Genomic DNA, 14,618 nt, shown 5'->3' with positions numbered 1-14,618 from the left:
CCATGCTTCTGCGCCCAGATGATTTCTTGTTACTCTTTGAATATAAACATATCCAGACTTGGGCGCACCTTCACACACACACAGCAGGAGGCCAGTTTGCACGCCATCTTTGTTTTGTTTTGTTTATTCATAGTGAAGCCTAGTGGAAAGAACAATTTAAGTGTTTATCCTTATACCTATAACCCGCAGATGAAAGGTTGAAATAGGTGGTTTGAATCAACACTTGAATGATCACTTTAATGAGTGGTCTGGTCTGAGAGGCCAAACGTTGCCCTCGGACCAAAGTTGTCCTCTTGGTCTAATGATAACCATTCAGACAGGCGTTGGTCTAATGATAACCATTCAGACAGGTGTTGGTCTAATGATAAATGGTAAATGGACTGCACTTATATAGCGCTTTTCCACCTTAGCGGCACTCAAAGCGCTTTACAATGGCCTCTCATTCACCCATTCACACATACATTCACACACCAATGGCGGTAGCTGCCATGCAAGGTGCTAACCTGCTCATTAGGAGCAATTTGGGGTTAGGTGTCTTGCTCAAGGACACTTCGACATGTGAACAGTCGGATCTGGGATTCGAACCACTGACCCTTCGATCAGTGAACGACCCTCTCTACCAACTGAGCTACAGCCGCCCCATTCAGACAGGCGTTGGTCTAATGATAACCATTCAGACAGGTGTTGGTCTAATGATAACCATTCAGACAGGCGTTGGTCTAATGATAACCATTCAGACAGGTGTTGGGGGCCCGTGGTTCGATACCTAGTCTGTCACATTGGCGCTGTGACTGGGATGGGATCTCCTATAGGTCAAAGGGAGATGGACACAGGTCATTTGTAGCTATACAAACCCAGATAGCAAGCAGATGTGTAATGATTCTGGGCCATATATGGGCCGGAACTAAGCCACAAGGGCCAGATCTGGCCTGTATATGGTCCAGATCCGCTTGCTATCTGGGAAACCTGTAGGATGATGAACTTGAGCGAGTCTCTGGAGGTCCCATCGTCGTCTGATCTCCCATGATGATGATGATGATGATGATGAAGAGGACCAGGCAGTCTCCATGTCCTCCTCCAGGTAACTACTATTACAGACACGGTCATAATAAACAGTGAAGGTCATATGGCTCCAGCTCTCTGAGGCTTAGGGCACCTGTCCTCCTGTACAGACGTTTAGGCCCATACCACGTGACCCTGGTCGTGGAGATGAGAGGAGAGGATTTAATGGCTTCCTTCCTCAGTTTGATGGTCATGAGAGCGCGGCTGTGTAAACGATGCTGCCTTAAACGAGTTAGTGCTTGTCGCCGTTTTGTTGGAGAAGATCATCCTCATAGACGTGCGTTGATACAGACGAGATTGCTCCAACTGTTGGTGATAGATGAACCCGTGATATGGACTGACATGACTACACAAAATATAGGCCTTTACAATCAACGCTAACAACGCGGTAGTATCCATCAAATTTAAGGTCAACCCGTCAAAAGAGATTGGGGGGAGGGATGAAGGAAGGACTCTTCGCTTTCGCTTATGTGAGGATGGAATCTGTGCTCGCATGTCATTCGAAAATTGCGGTTGTTTTGAAAGTAGGTTGCTAACAGTTATATGCTATCTCCAAACAGTTCTAATAGCAAGCATATGATGGCCTATACGTATTTACATGCGTAGAATATAAACCTAATAAGGCTGCAGGCGATTATCTCTTGCCATGTTTGTAAACTCGCTCAGTGATGATATTATGAAACATGACACCGGTTAATTAGACCAGCAGCTGATGATATACGAATATTTTAGTTAATTGGTGGATAGATTTCTGTTGGATAGGTTGCACTGAGCATATCTGCACACAATAGGATGAACGTAGGCCTCCTGTAGGCTATCGCCTGTCCCATAGGGTCGACATGAGGAAAAGAAGGTTGTGATTCTTCATGTGACATATTGAAAATGGTTTTATTTGTTCATTTACAGTCAATTGATATAAACATGTCCATGAAACGAAATGTTCAGTATAAGATCAAACATTTAAGAAATTCCGATTTGATAATAAGCACATACGATAATTTAGAACATATCACAAACTGACCAAATGGGAACAAGAATGCTTCCTCTACACAAAACATCCTATATAACAGATTATATTAAAGTCGATTTTCTTGTCTTATTTATATTATTTCCATGAATTAGCCTTGGCCAGCACATGCAGTCAAGTTCTTTTCCTTATTCTCGTGGTTCCATGTGTGAACATTCTCACGGCTTCTCTTTCTCAATGATTCTTTTTTTGAATTTTCTTAAAAACTTCCAAAGTGTCTAAAACCTGCAGGTGCAGTGCGCATGCCTCGGGCCCTCGCGGTCGCATGCTGTGCAGCTGGTAACATTCAAAACTTTATCTGATGGTCAAATTTAGCGAGATACAACTTCACGTCCTCTGGAAACCGTTAGTCACCAAATCAAACATCAATAGAAGCCTTATATGATACAGACCAGGGCAATGAAAACGAGCCTATGTGGCGAATTAATAGGATAAAATAAATAAACAAATAAATAAATACAAATCAATAGATGGACTAGCCTAAATTAACGGAAATGTTAATAAATAGATGTTTCATAAATAGCCTACATGCGAATTATTAAACCATATAGCTGAATTAGCCTGGGCCTACATCATTTTGGCGGTCCCGTCTTCAGATAGTTGATTCCGGTTGGCTATAGGCTAATATAATTGTTCTGATTGCCAAAATTATGGAGGTCTCTTCCTGTGGTTCTACTTACACACATTCATATTCTTGGTTGGTATAGCCTCATTTCTGGCAGGCTACCTTTGTTGGACTGAATGTTTTCAACAAAAACAAGAATAAAAGGCTATTATGTAAAAGAAAGCGCGGTATTTCCTGTGTTACTAAGTGAAACTCATGGATACTGTGTGCTCCAGTGCTTTGCGTCGCAGCGAGGCGATGCTGGTCCCTCTCCAGACGTCACTGTCCGGGGAACTACAGAGCTGGGGCGAACCGGTCACGTTGTTCTGACCGGAGAGGGAGGCTTGCACCATCCCGGGGAAAGTGGGCTGGTAGAGATGTGACTGAAGCCCGGAGCCGTTCGAGGACATGTTGGATAGACCCATGTTGGGAGGCGGCCCGGCGCCCAGACTACACTGAGACAGCGACTGCGCCATGACCTGCTGGCGCCCGAGGGAGGGCGGTAGCTGGAGCTGAGAAACACCGGGCATCCCTGCCGTGGCCCAGCGCGTGTCGTTAGCGTGGAAAGAACACAGGCTGTCGCCCATGGCTGCGGCGGCCGCGGCGGCAGACTGGAACTGCGGGAGGCCATGGTGGTGGGTTGGTAACAGAGTCCCAGGAGAACGGAAAACGTTGGTGGTCTTCTTGCGCTTCTTCCACTTGGCGCGACGGTTCTGGAACCAAACCTGGTTACAGATGTGAAGAGAGTAAATGTTAGTAGAGCTTACATTGTCATCCCTGTCCTATAGTGTTCTCATGACCCTACTCGTGTTGTTTATATCAGCCCCTGCTGGCCTAGATGTGTTCATACATCCTAAAGGACTTCAAGCGTCAAAATAATTTGACATAGCCCTAAACGAATCGCTATGCAGGCCTATTAGGCCAATTCTATATTTCAAATTCTATAGTACAGACATTTCACCAATACAATACAAATAAAACAAATAACACCCAACTTGAAACTTAAAATGTGGACATGTATTTCTTTATTTCCTTAAACCAACATTTGGTTGGTGTCGATAGCCCGTAGACCTATAGCTATAGGCAGTTTTCAAGCCGTTTAAAATATGTAGCCTTTAGATCAACATTAATGTGCACAAAATAATAGAATAATGTTAAAGATGACCAGATCACCACTGTAATGGAACACGCAGTGTTTATGGGTTTAGGGGTTAAGGCTATATATAGATCTCATAGTAGCCATATAACAAGGTGCAGATGATTAATGTGAAGATTTGGTTGAGAAACTGGGGCCTCGCAGGCTATACGATACGGATATATTAGGAGCCCCAATCTCGCTCTCTTTCTTCCCCGCGCAGCCAGCCGTGAAATCCGGCCTAAAATGCATTACACTTCAAAGGAAAGAAAATGCAATTTCTCATTCCGTTTAAAAGACAGAGTACACTCTCACTGCGTCCACCATTAAGACGTAAGCCACTGACAGGCCCATTTCACAAGAGAACTGCGCCTCTCATTCAAAACATTCCACGTATTTCTATCCTTGGAAATGTGGTATCATTATTGAGCTTTAATGCTCGTTACTTCCCCAATTCTTATTTTGGATAGCCTAGTTATTCTATGCGGTAATGGTTTTACTGTTTAGTGTTGAAATATTCTGCTGCATTTTCATTGCTAGTTAATAAGCATTTGCCGTAGGTCTAATAGCCTTAATTATTCTGAAATTGGATGATGATAATAAACTTTGGTTATGGGCCTGATATCGAGTGTGTTGTGAATGACAAAACATCAGAACTTAAAAACATCGAGGTATTCTCGAATTAAGCATAGTGTGGTAATTGGGCGAGCTACGGATGCGACGGAAAATAAGATTCTATCTGTTGTTATCAGTTCTGCTCCTCCATAAACCAGCATTTTCTTGATATCAGTACGAGGGTAATATATGTAGGCTAATCATAGTGAAATAGCCTTAATTTAGCCTAATTATAGGTAATAAAGTTAATTATAAGGGGGTAATAAAGTTAATAATAAAGTTAGAATCATTTCATTTTTCACTTTTCATTTATGCACGAAAATGCACGAACAGACAGGAAATTTAACAAAAAGATAGAACTATCAAATTGTGTCGCTTAATATCATGACCCTATTGTAAAAATACAATTATTCCATTCATGCTGGGCATTTTCCAAATAGTAGCTAATTTAAAAATATGAAATATTATTAATTTTATTACTTTCAGGCATAAACCACACTAATGCTTTAGAGAAAACTAAACTACGTTGTATGACAAAGCTACATGAGCCTATGAGACATTATATTATATTTTTATGATGATACAAATCAGTACCATCTAAACATGCAGCTGAATTAGATGTCAAAAGACGACCACACTCAATTGTCAGCCCAAATGAGTTCATGGAAATATTTTGTGTAAAGTATTTCTCAGTATTTATTCAAATTATGCTATTAGGCCTATCACGTGAACTAAAGGCAAGAATACGTGTTTTCCTCTGTTTCTAGCCTAAATGTCTTTAAATGTAATTTTCTGAGCCATCATAAGAACAATCATGATGAAAGTAGTATGATTTGGTCTTAATATTACAACAGTGCATGGGTCCATTAAGAGGATCAACGTGTCCGAGAGCACCGAATTTGACGCGTTCGTTTCAGCACCATGGACAGCGCGTGCTCACGGACGCATATTAGGCGCATTGAATAAATGTAAATATGAACATTCATATAATTTCAGAACAGAAACAACAGCGTCAAAACATAAAGTCGAATTCAGTTCCATGGTAGCCTATATTTAACAGTTTAAAAACAAGCAGGCTTGTCCTAAATAGCAAGGCGTGGCATCTTTCATCTACAAACGTCAGACGTTTTGGTTAAGATACAGAATGCTACATAGACTACCATAGGCCTTCATTAATAGGTCAATCTCTTTTATGATTTAGATAATTCCGTTTTACATTTTCAGATGCTATAATTACCAGTCATTGCAATAGTGCTGCCATGTAGGCATATTATCGCTGTATAGGCGTGTTTGTGTTTCCGGGCTTGAGACAGGAAGGACGCATAGGCCTAGGTGTTTGTGTTTTTTACCAGAATAGACACGGTCCAATGGATTTATTGTATCAACATCTTCTAAACACTATCGCAAGGAATTATCAATCATAGGTCATTATCATTATTTTGTTATGTTTGTGTTGTAAGCATAGTTCTTTTTTTTTGACAGCCCACAACGTTCCAGACCTACCTGCACGCGAGATTCCGTCAGGCCAATCCTTAGGGCCAGTTCTTCTCTCATGAAGATGTCTGGATAATGCGTTTTGGCGAAGCTGCGCTCCAGTTCGTTAAGTTGGGCCGGAGTGAAACGGGTCCGGTGCCGCTTCTGTTTTTGCTGCCCTCCAGACTGGTTGGGATTATTCTGCTGTTGCTGCTGTTTCTCCTGCTCTTTAGTGTTGACTTGCACGCCGGAAGGGTTGGATCCATTGTTGATCTCGTCTCCCGGGAGCATTGTCGCCCCTTCCACGGCGTCGGAGCCCGGGGCTAGCTCGCCGGAGTGGCCGGGGTCAGGTCCCCCGCCGCCGAGCCGACACTTGAGAGCCTCCCTGTGGCCTAGAAGCTCGGCCGTAGCATCCTTCATCCCTGGACAGGCACAACATCGTATGAGATTTTACAGTAGGATACATTCAGCATCAAGTTATCCTGCTACAGGGAGGGAAACGAATATGGTTAGATGTTCAGTTCAGTTTAGCTATGGAAGTTACATAAACACGATACGGTCAGACTCGTAGCCTAGCCTATGTGGAGAGTCCGTGTCATTTTACAAAATCTCTCCAAATCACAGAACATGCTAAAGCCAAATAACTGAGATGAAAAATAGGCGACATTCTAAATCACCCAGACACGTAAGTATGAGCTAGGCTCAGCAAGCACATGCACAACAGCAGACACGGTTTAATCTTCCCGTTAAAAAGCCACTTAATTCCCTTCGATCTCATCATTATTTGAAAAAACGGTTAAATCAAATTACGCAGTAATATAATAATAATAATCACCATCATCATAATAATAATAATTACTTTTTCAATGAATTAGTTCACTTAAATCACATTAAGATAAAGTAAGAAACAAATTGACAATTTTCTCTGCTTGATTTAGATTAGAAGTGCCTCCAGCTTACAGTAGAGTTGAAGACCGGAGTTTGGTGACGATAACTCACCGAGGCGAGCATCCAGGAGGTCGGCATGTGATAGCATAGCGCACCGCTCCAGGGCGAAATGCTATTCCAAAAAAATCTCTATGACTTTAACCTATTTAAAAAATATATATAGCCTAAATGAAAGCAAATTCGGTTTGTGGTTAAAAAGGAGGTTCCTTGCATTATAATGTCCTTTAGAGAAACGGGGAGGCGCTTAATAACTGAATGAACCCATGAGCCTCTTCAAACGAGGACCAATCAGAATGGGCGCCCGAGATATGTCAGCCACCCTCCAGACCTCCACACAAACACTCCAGCTCTCCAATCCTGTCACATTCACATATTCATTTCTCCTCGTTTCTGCAGTTGGGTTTGATTTCAACTGCAAATTATATCCAATAAAATCACCTGATTTAATATCTGCGAAAGCTTTAACTCATTTGAGTAATCGTCGCCTAGGCCTAAATCATCACAATATTTGTTTAATTGAACATGCTGTCAATGCCTCCGTCTTTACAGTACTTGGACCCAGCTTTGAACAATGAGGGATATATTCCCATTAGCGTCTATCAAGACAGTCTGTTCCTTAACATATGGCTGTCTCAAATTAATCAAAACACTATGAAGACAACCGCTTATACAAATCATGTAGGCTACAGGTTAGTAGGCCTAGTTACTTTGTGTTTGGTTGGGTCAGTGGTTTGGATTTCATAGGCTACTTAGCCTATAAGATTATCTTTTCTCTTATGGTCTCCATATGACATTTCCAACCTCCTTTAAACGTGTTCAAGTTCTGCCTTTTTGAAAAGAAGTGAACCTCCCCTAATGTCCCTGATTTCCTAGTCAGCCAACAACAAAGTTTAGATTAGCGATATATTTCTTACCAGAGTAATTTTCAAGATCATTAGGCTTTTATGTAATTAGTGCCAAATCTATAAGCTTTTTATTACGATTATTACAGTAAATTCTGTATAAATTAGAGGTGATTTACTACTGTTTAGGCTCAACTGTCACGCCAGCAGGGAATTATTGTAAATGATATGTGAGCAAATTAAGTGCATAATTCGGCGGAAAGTGGAAACTGAGTTGTGCAGAACATGAGCGCTGAATGTTCTCCGTTGATAAAGGAAGACAGGAGAGCCCCAGAAGACGTGCAATGTTAGATGTCGCTAGATCAGATCCACAGGCAAACATAATCATGTTTTAAACTCTTCGAGTTAGCCAACTGCTTCCATTGTAGCCTATTGATTTTTCATCCAATCTGTCCAAATTAGGGCTTTTCATTTCAGTGAGCCAAAGCAGGTAACAGGTCTCTTCTGTATTCAGTAAATAAACCACCATTAACCTAATTAGCACAATAACGCCTTGTCAAACACCACGTTCATAAAATATATAAGGACACAAAAAATCTAACAGGCCCCAGACAGATGTTCGAGCGTTTTGTGAAAGCCAGTTCATTTGTTAGGGACTGAATGGTCCCTTTCTGAAGTCGCACAAAGGACGCGTCCGAGCGTAAACTTGGGGCACTTCGGGGTCTTTTCTGTGTCAGTCCCGGGTTCAATTGGTTCTGCTCATCTTTTATTTGTTGGCAATCTGGTGGTACTATACCGACCGGGAAGCGCGAGAGGATCTCGGACACACCGGGGTCAGTAGCAATCCTTCATGCTCTGAGACTGGGGGCTGATGTAGCCTAATTCTCACGGCCGGGGCTGAAAATGAGGAGGAAGAAGAGCGAGGATTCAATTGGGGAAACAGTCGCCGTCCTCGTGCGTTTTTCATATCCGAAATGTCAGAGAATGTGGATTAAAGCGCTGGAGCCGAGAGTGTGTAATTCAAGAAGTCTGGGTTTGTTGATCTTCTTCCACCTTTTATTCAAAGGAGACGTCTGTATCCAGTAGGCCTATTATAATGTAGTCTAATGTTGCTGTTACATTCTTAAATGAGTTGGAATTTGATAAGTGTCCGTTTACTCTGCTTGCTGTGCGCTGAAACCATAACGATCATTTAAAATCATTACATTGTTTGGTCTTCTCCACTCGGTCAGAACAGCGCCATTGCGCAATGATTGATTGCGCGCTCCATTTTACGACTTTTCAATAGCTCAGGCTTTTATTGCTGTACAAACAAAAGTGAATGACTCCTCTCGTAGCGCCAGGTCATATTTAACCTGGGAAACGACCAGAAGGACGTCTCAAGACATGAGAATGCCACATAAATGTGCTTGCAGGATATAAGAAATGGGCTACAAATGTATGAAATTTCAGATTTGTGGCAAAAGTGACCCCATAGCCTACTAAATTGTCTGATATTTGAGATATCTTTTTTAATATGCACTGCCGTAAAGGGCAAATGAAAGGCTTTTTTCGCGGTGGATGACGTGATTTTTCCCTAATAAATAGGTTTTAGATTGTTGCACACAGACAGAGAAGGAAGACAACAGTGCCTGAGAACACATTGGCTGCCTCTAATACAATTTATTTACCCAGGTTACCTCGCACAATACCTATAGATTGAATCTAGCTACGCCAATACCTGCCTCACAACTGTAAGCTCTGGGACTTCAAGCGTTATTTGGAAAACGTGGAGTAAAATAAAACATTGTATTGAATTTATTTGTGTGAAGAAATGTAACCGTTTTCTATAGCTCAAACAAACAGGTCCTAACCTCTATCTATCCAAATGGTTCTTGTCCTGCTGCGAGTAGCCTACACCATGTCTGGATAATACAGACAATAAACCACTGACTCAAATATAAAAACAATGGTGTAGCCTAATAATAATAATAATAATAATAATAAACATAAATAAGGATAATAACTAGAATAATAGTAACAATAGTAACAACAACATAGCCTTACAATACAGATAGAACGAATAATAATAGTCTGATAATTAGGCTACACCAATAATAAAACAATACAAATAATAGAATACTACTCCTAATAGATAATAACATAATAATAACAACAACAACAACAACAATAATAATAATAATAATCATAATAATAATAAAAAGACTAGAGTAACTGCCATCACAGCTTTATATAGGCTATATAAATAATATTTAAGAATAAGAAAAGTAAAAGGCATGATAATGGGCCTAATACTAACAATAACAATAATAATAAAAATGATGATGATGATGATAACTACTAGCCTACTTTACTACTACTATAACTAGGCCTACTAGGCCTGCTATACCCTACTAATAATTATTATAGCCTAATAGGTTAGTCGATTCTATAGCCTGATCTAGTTAGCCAATATTAGACTATGAAAACATATATGCACACTTTTACGTTTTGTAGAAGAGTTTGTGTGTGTGTGTGTGCGCGCGCGTGCGTGTGTCAGTTGAAGGTCTTCGTTTCGCTGAATTGGAAAGGCTGTAATTAGAGTAAACTCCAAAAGCAGAGTCGCTTCTTTCCTAGGCAGAGATTCCTTTAACAAGCCCACATCAATCTTATCCAGCATATAAATAAAAATAGACAAACAAACAAATTCGCCCCCTGCAAGTTAATGTGGCGCATCTGAGTGGAAAGTAGACATTTTCACGCGCTCTGGAGATGAGGAGTGACTTTTAATAAAACCTGAAGAAAAACAAATGTAATTCTACGCAGTATTGGAGCTGGAGATTTCCATATAGGCTACACCTCTTTCCATGGGGCCTCGGTGTTCATTTACAGGGAGTTTCATGCTCGACTCCTGCTGCCATCATCTCCGTGGCTCTCTCTCTCTCACGTGTGCCTTCATTTCTCGGGCCGTGGTGTGGAGAGATATCACGGAGGATGATTTTTGTTGACTTTTTTTTCTTCTCTTCCCTGCCAGGTCCACGGGTGAATATAATTCATCGGGCGTTTGTATTCACTCAATTAGAGGATTCTAAGGAGAAAATCGATCTTCCATCTGCAGAAATGCCAGTTTAACAAATTAGATTCTTGTTTCGTGCAGGTGATTTGGTGACAGTCGGGGGATTAGAAGTAATAAGTTGTTGTGTTTGAGCTCTGGGGAGAGGAGGAGAGAGAAAGTCTATCCATCAGGTGCGTCACCGCGTCCTGCGGCCACAAATCCAGGTAGCGCGCGCCACCGCATCTCATGCCTCAATTAGCGCGCTGCCCTCTGCGCGGACTCGATTAGACCGTGATTTATCCGAAAGAAATATAATTATGGTACCAAATAAAATAATCAGCATTGAAGAGCGATTTCCCTAACGAGATGGAGCGGTTGGATGTCACGGAGTAGCGGCGCCTCATTAGAGTGGTAATGAGACTTTGGGGTGATCCCGATAATTATCGAAATCTGTAAAATAAGGATCAAGCCAAATGTAACCTTAATTTGTCTGGCTACTGAGCATTTGGGCTTAACCCCATACTGTGGACCCGAAGGTAGGAGTTTGTCCTAGTGACTTGGGGCTAATATGGTCACAGTTAACCTATTAAAATTATGTTTTTTAACTGGACACAATATTCCTCCCAAAACATGTGGAATTACATTCGAAAATTCCTTTGTGAGCAGCCAGACTGACTTCAAGGCATCAAACTCTAGAACTAAACCTCTGACAGCCGCACAGCACTAACAAGCTGTGGAAGAGTTTTGGTTCGTCCATCACTACAACCAACACAACGCCCCAGCTGCAGGGGCGACGATGCCCGGATGAGGCCAGTGGAGGTCGATGTCTTCACGGTCAGCCCTGTGAGGAACCCAGACCACCGTTATCCTTCTGAACTTTCACTCTCTCTCTCTCTCTCTCTCTCTCTCTCTCTTGCTCTCTCAGGTCTGAGAAAAAAATAATTAAAAATGGGCCAAAGCAATCATTTGAAAAAAAAAAAAGACAATATACAGTATGAATTAAATGAATTATAACGGCTATAATTCATATCACAATACAAGGTTGATCTTGCTGTGCCAATAACCACAGAGTATTCAATACGATATGAATGAGCCAGGGACACCTTCCATTGTAAGATACAGAACATGTTTATTTGCTAAATAAATACAACTTAAAAAAAAAAAAGGGCAAAAAAAAAGAGACTTTGAATGATTCTATTTGTCTCTGCGTTTCCAAACAAGCCCCGGCGAACGGAATGGACATTTAAGTAGCGCGTCTTGCAGTGAGAACATCATCCTTCAAGCTTCACCGAGTCCAATGTGGTCCTGGCCTCTTTGTACTCCTCTGCCTCAGCCATGTCTTCCTCAGTCTCCTGGAAGACAACAACAACAACAACACAGAATCTTAACAAACAAACATCGGTGCAGATTTCATTCGCGTGTAATTGACAAAATGCATTTTGTTCCCGTTTCCTTTGTTACCACAAGTCTGCGTTTGTAGACGTACATTTCTCATCGTGCAGGTCAACTCCGCTCCTCTGCAAAGCAGCTAATTCAAATGTAGCTTCAACGAAAGTACAAAACACCACCCTTTACATTACCCACTCCGATAAAATTAACGTTATGGTGACCTTTACATTACCCACTCCGATAAAATTAACGTTATGGAAGAGGCCTGTGTGGCGTCGCGTAGCAGAACCCGTTGTAGTAGAGGTGGTGCTGGAGAGATTGTGTGGGTTTGACTGGGTCACATCTGTGCTAATAGAGGGCTGCTGGGTTCCTATGGCGGCCACTGCGGCGACAGCAGTGCTAATGAACTAGATGAGACACGTGTGTGTGCGCGTGTGTGAGTGTGTGTGTGCGCGTGTGACAGAGCCAGGCGAGGAAAGGTAGAGAGTCTTATTGGGTTTCCTCCCTCCTGCTCTCTCTTCCCCTCCGCGCGTCTCTGAAGGTGACAGATGCCCGGCTTCTGCTCGCCTTTAATTCTGAGGACCCCGAGACATGCACGCGTGTGTGTGTGTGTGTGTGTGTGTGTGTGTGTGTGCGTGCCAAAGTCTTCCTCCCTCTTTCACTTGCAACATTCACCGAGGCAAAGCCTTGAGAGCTTGTCACTATGTCCATACTACTACACACACACACGCGCGCGCACACACACACACGCGCACACACACACACGCACACACACACACACACACACACACACACACACACACACACACGCGCTGCTGAGCAGACAGTCCTGACGGGGACTCACTAGTATCTGGAGGAGGTCGGCGTGCGCCATGGCCAGGCGACGGTGACAGTCGGGGACCATCATCATGGCCTCCTGCAGCACCTCCACCTACAAAACACAGAGAACCCTCATCACACAGGACATCAGAACACAGAGAACCCTCATCACACAGGACATCAGAACACAGAGAATCCTCATCAGAACACAGAGAATCCTCATCACACAGGACATCAGAACACAGAACCCTCATCACACAGGACATCAGAACACAGAGAACCCTCATCAGAACACAGAGAATCCTCATCAGAACACAGAGAACCCTCATCACACAGGACATCAGAACACAGAGAATCCTCATCAGAACACAGAGAACCCTCATCACACAGAACCCTCATCACACAGGACATCAGAACACAGAGAACCCTCATCACACAGAACCCTCATCACACAGGACATCAGAACACAGAGAACCCTCATCACACAGAACCCTCATCACACAGGACATCAGAACACATTCAATCTTTCTCCACAGAGAGGAAGAACCACAACTGACCAGAACAAATTCCTGTGTGTAAAAAAAACTACTTGGCAATAAAACTGATTGTGATGAAATGCTTTTCCCAGCTCATATGGCCAGACATTACAGACAGTGAATAAACAAAAATGTTCTTTATAGCCCCACATACCCTCTGTACATACAGATACACAACAACAACAACAACAACAACAATATCAAAGCAAAAACAGCTGCACAGACTGTGTCTTATTCAACAGTTATGCTGCACTGCACAAAACTACTCTTGAAACGCAACGTACTCAGAGTCTGGATATGATACTTTTCCATACTTGGGCCAAATACATTGATTAATTACATGAAATTATTTGGAAGTCAAATTGTATTTTAATGCTAAAATATTGGCTTGAAGTTATTAAATATTGTATATTTCACAAGTCTTCTGCTTTTCTGAACTCAGGTTCTGGGTGGACAGTTCCTTGTAGTAGTGCTGGGCGTCCCACATACGCCTTGCAAAGGTTAACATCCCAAAACAAGCTTGTTGCATGAAAAATTGAGTTATTGATCGGGCAGAGAATTGGGCAGCAGGGGTCCTCCTCGCTCCGACTGCACACCTGTCGGAGGAGAGAAGCCCCCCAACCTGAGGCACGGTGATCAGGCCTAGAGAGATATTACTACGCCCGGCGTGATCAGGCGTCCAGAGGTATTACTACGCCCGGAGGGGAACTGCGTTCGAGTCTGGGTTTCTCTCGAAGGAGCAGCTAATGTGGAATTCGCCTGACGGGCACCCTGAAGAGCGGAGAGGACTCGGCTAACACTTTCAGACACGCCCGCACAACCCTGGGCTCATCGTGTACCTGCGCCCGAGCCCACACAAAGTAGGCTAACACAAGTGTACACACACACACACACACACACACACACACTTATACGCTACAAATGTGGAAGACGGGCCGGTAGACAGAGAGATGGACAGATGCAGACGAGACAGGTAGACAGAAAGCCAGACAGCCATCCAGACAGACAGACAGACAGACAGACACCCCTGGTAGTGTAGGCCTAGGCTGTATCTACAAAGACAGACAGACAGGCCAGCAGACAGACAGACAGACACCCCTGGTAGTGTAGGCCTAGGCTGTATCTACAAAGACA

At 42.7% G+C, this 14,618-nt stretch overlaps 2 protein-coding genes across 3 annotated transcripts in view; both read right to left on the bottom strand.

The window, feature by feature from the left end:
• Positions 1–2,896: 2,896 nt before the first annotated feature.
• otpa (orthopedia homeobox a) lies at positions 2,897–6,952 on the bottom strand (the record flags this gene model as incomplete). Of its 2 annotated transcripts, none has more annotated exons than XM_084451791.1 (3): positions 2,897–3,418; positions 5,947–6,338; positions 6,877–6,952. In XM_084451791.1, 3 exons carry the CDS (start codon positions 6,950–6,952, stop codon positions 2,897–2,899), a joined length of 990 nt encoding a protein of 329 aa, XP_084307917.1. The 2 variants fall into 2 exon arrangements, with proteins under 2 accessions (XP_084307917.1, XP_084307918.1); XM_084451792.1 differs by having other exon boundaries at positions 6,916–6,952.
• A 4,963-nt stretch (positions 6,953–11,915) lies between these two features.
• tbca (tubulin cofactor a) overlaps positions 11,916–14,618 on the bottom strand; it is a 10,470-nt gene continuing 7,767 nt past the window's right edge. The window contains exons 3-4 of the mRNA XM_084452295.1: positions 12,974–13,060; positions 11,916–12,092 (exon numbers count right to left, since the gene is read on the bottom strand). Of these exons, the coding sequence (XP_084308421.1) occupies positions 12,012–12,092; positions 12,974–13,060 (168 nt within the window). The 3' untranslated portion in view covers positions 11,916–12,011. The remainder of the gene's footprint in view (positions 12,093–12,973; positions 13,061–14,618) is intronic.

This window comes from Borostomias antarcticus, assembly GCF_949987555.1.
Source record: "Borostomias antarcticus genome assembly, chromosome: 2".
In the NCBI taxonomy this organism is placed as follows: Eukaryota; Metazoa; Chordata; class Actinopteri; order Stomiiformes; family Stomiidae; genus Borostomias; species Borostomias antarcticus.
Note: the sequence above shows the minus strand (reverse complement) of the source record. Positions and strands in the feature narration are given on the sequence as shown.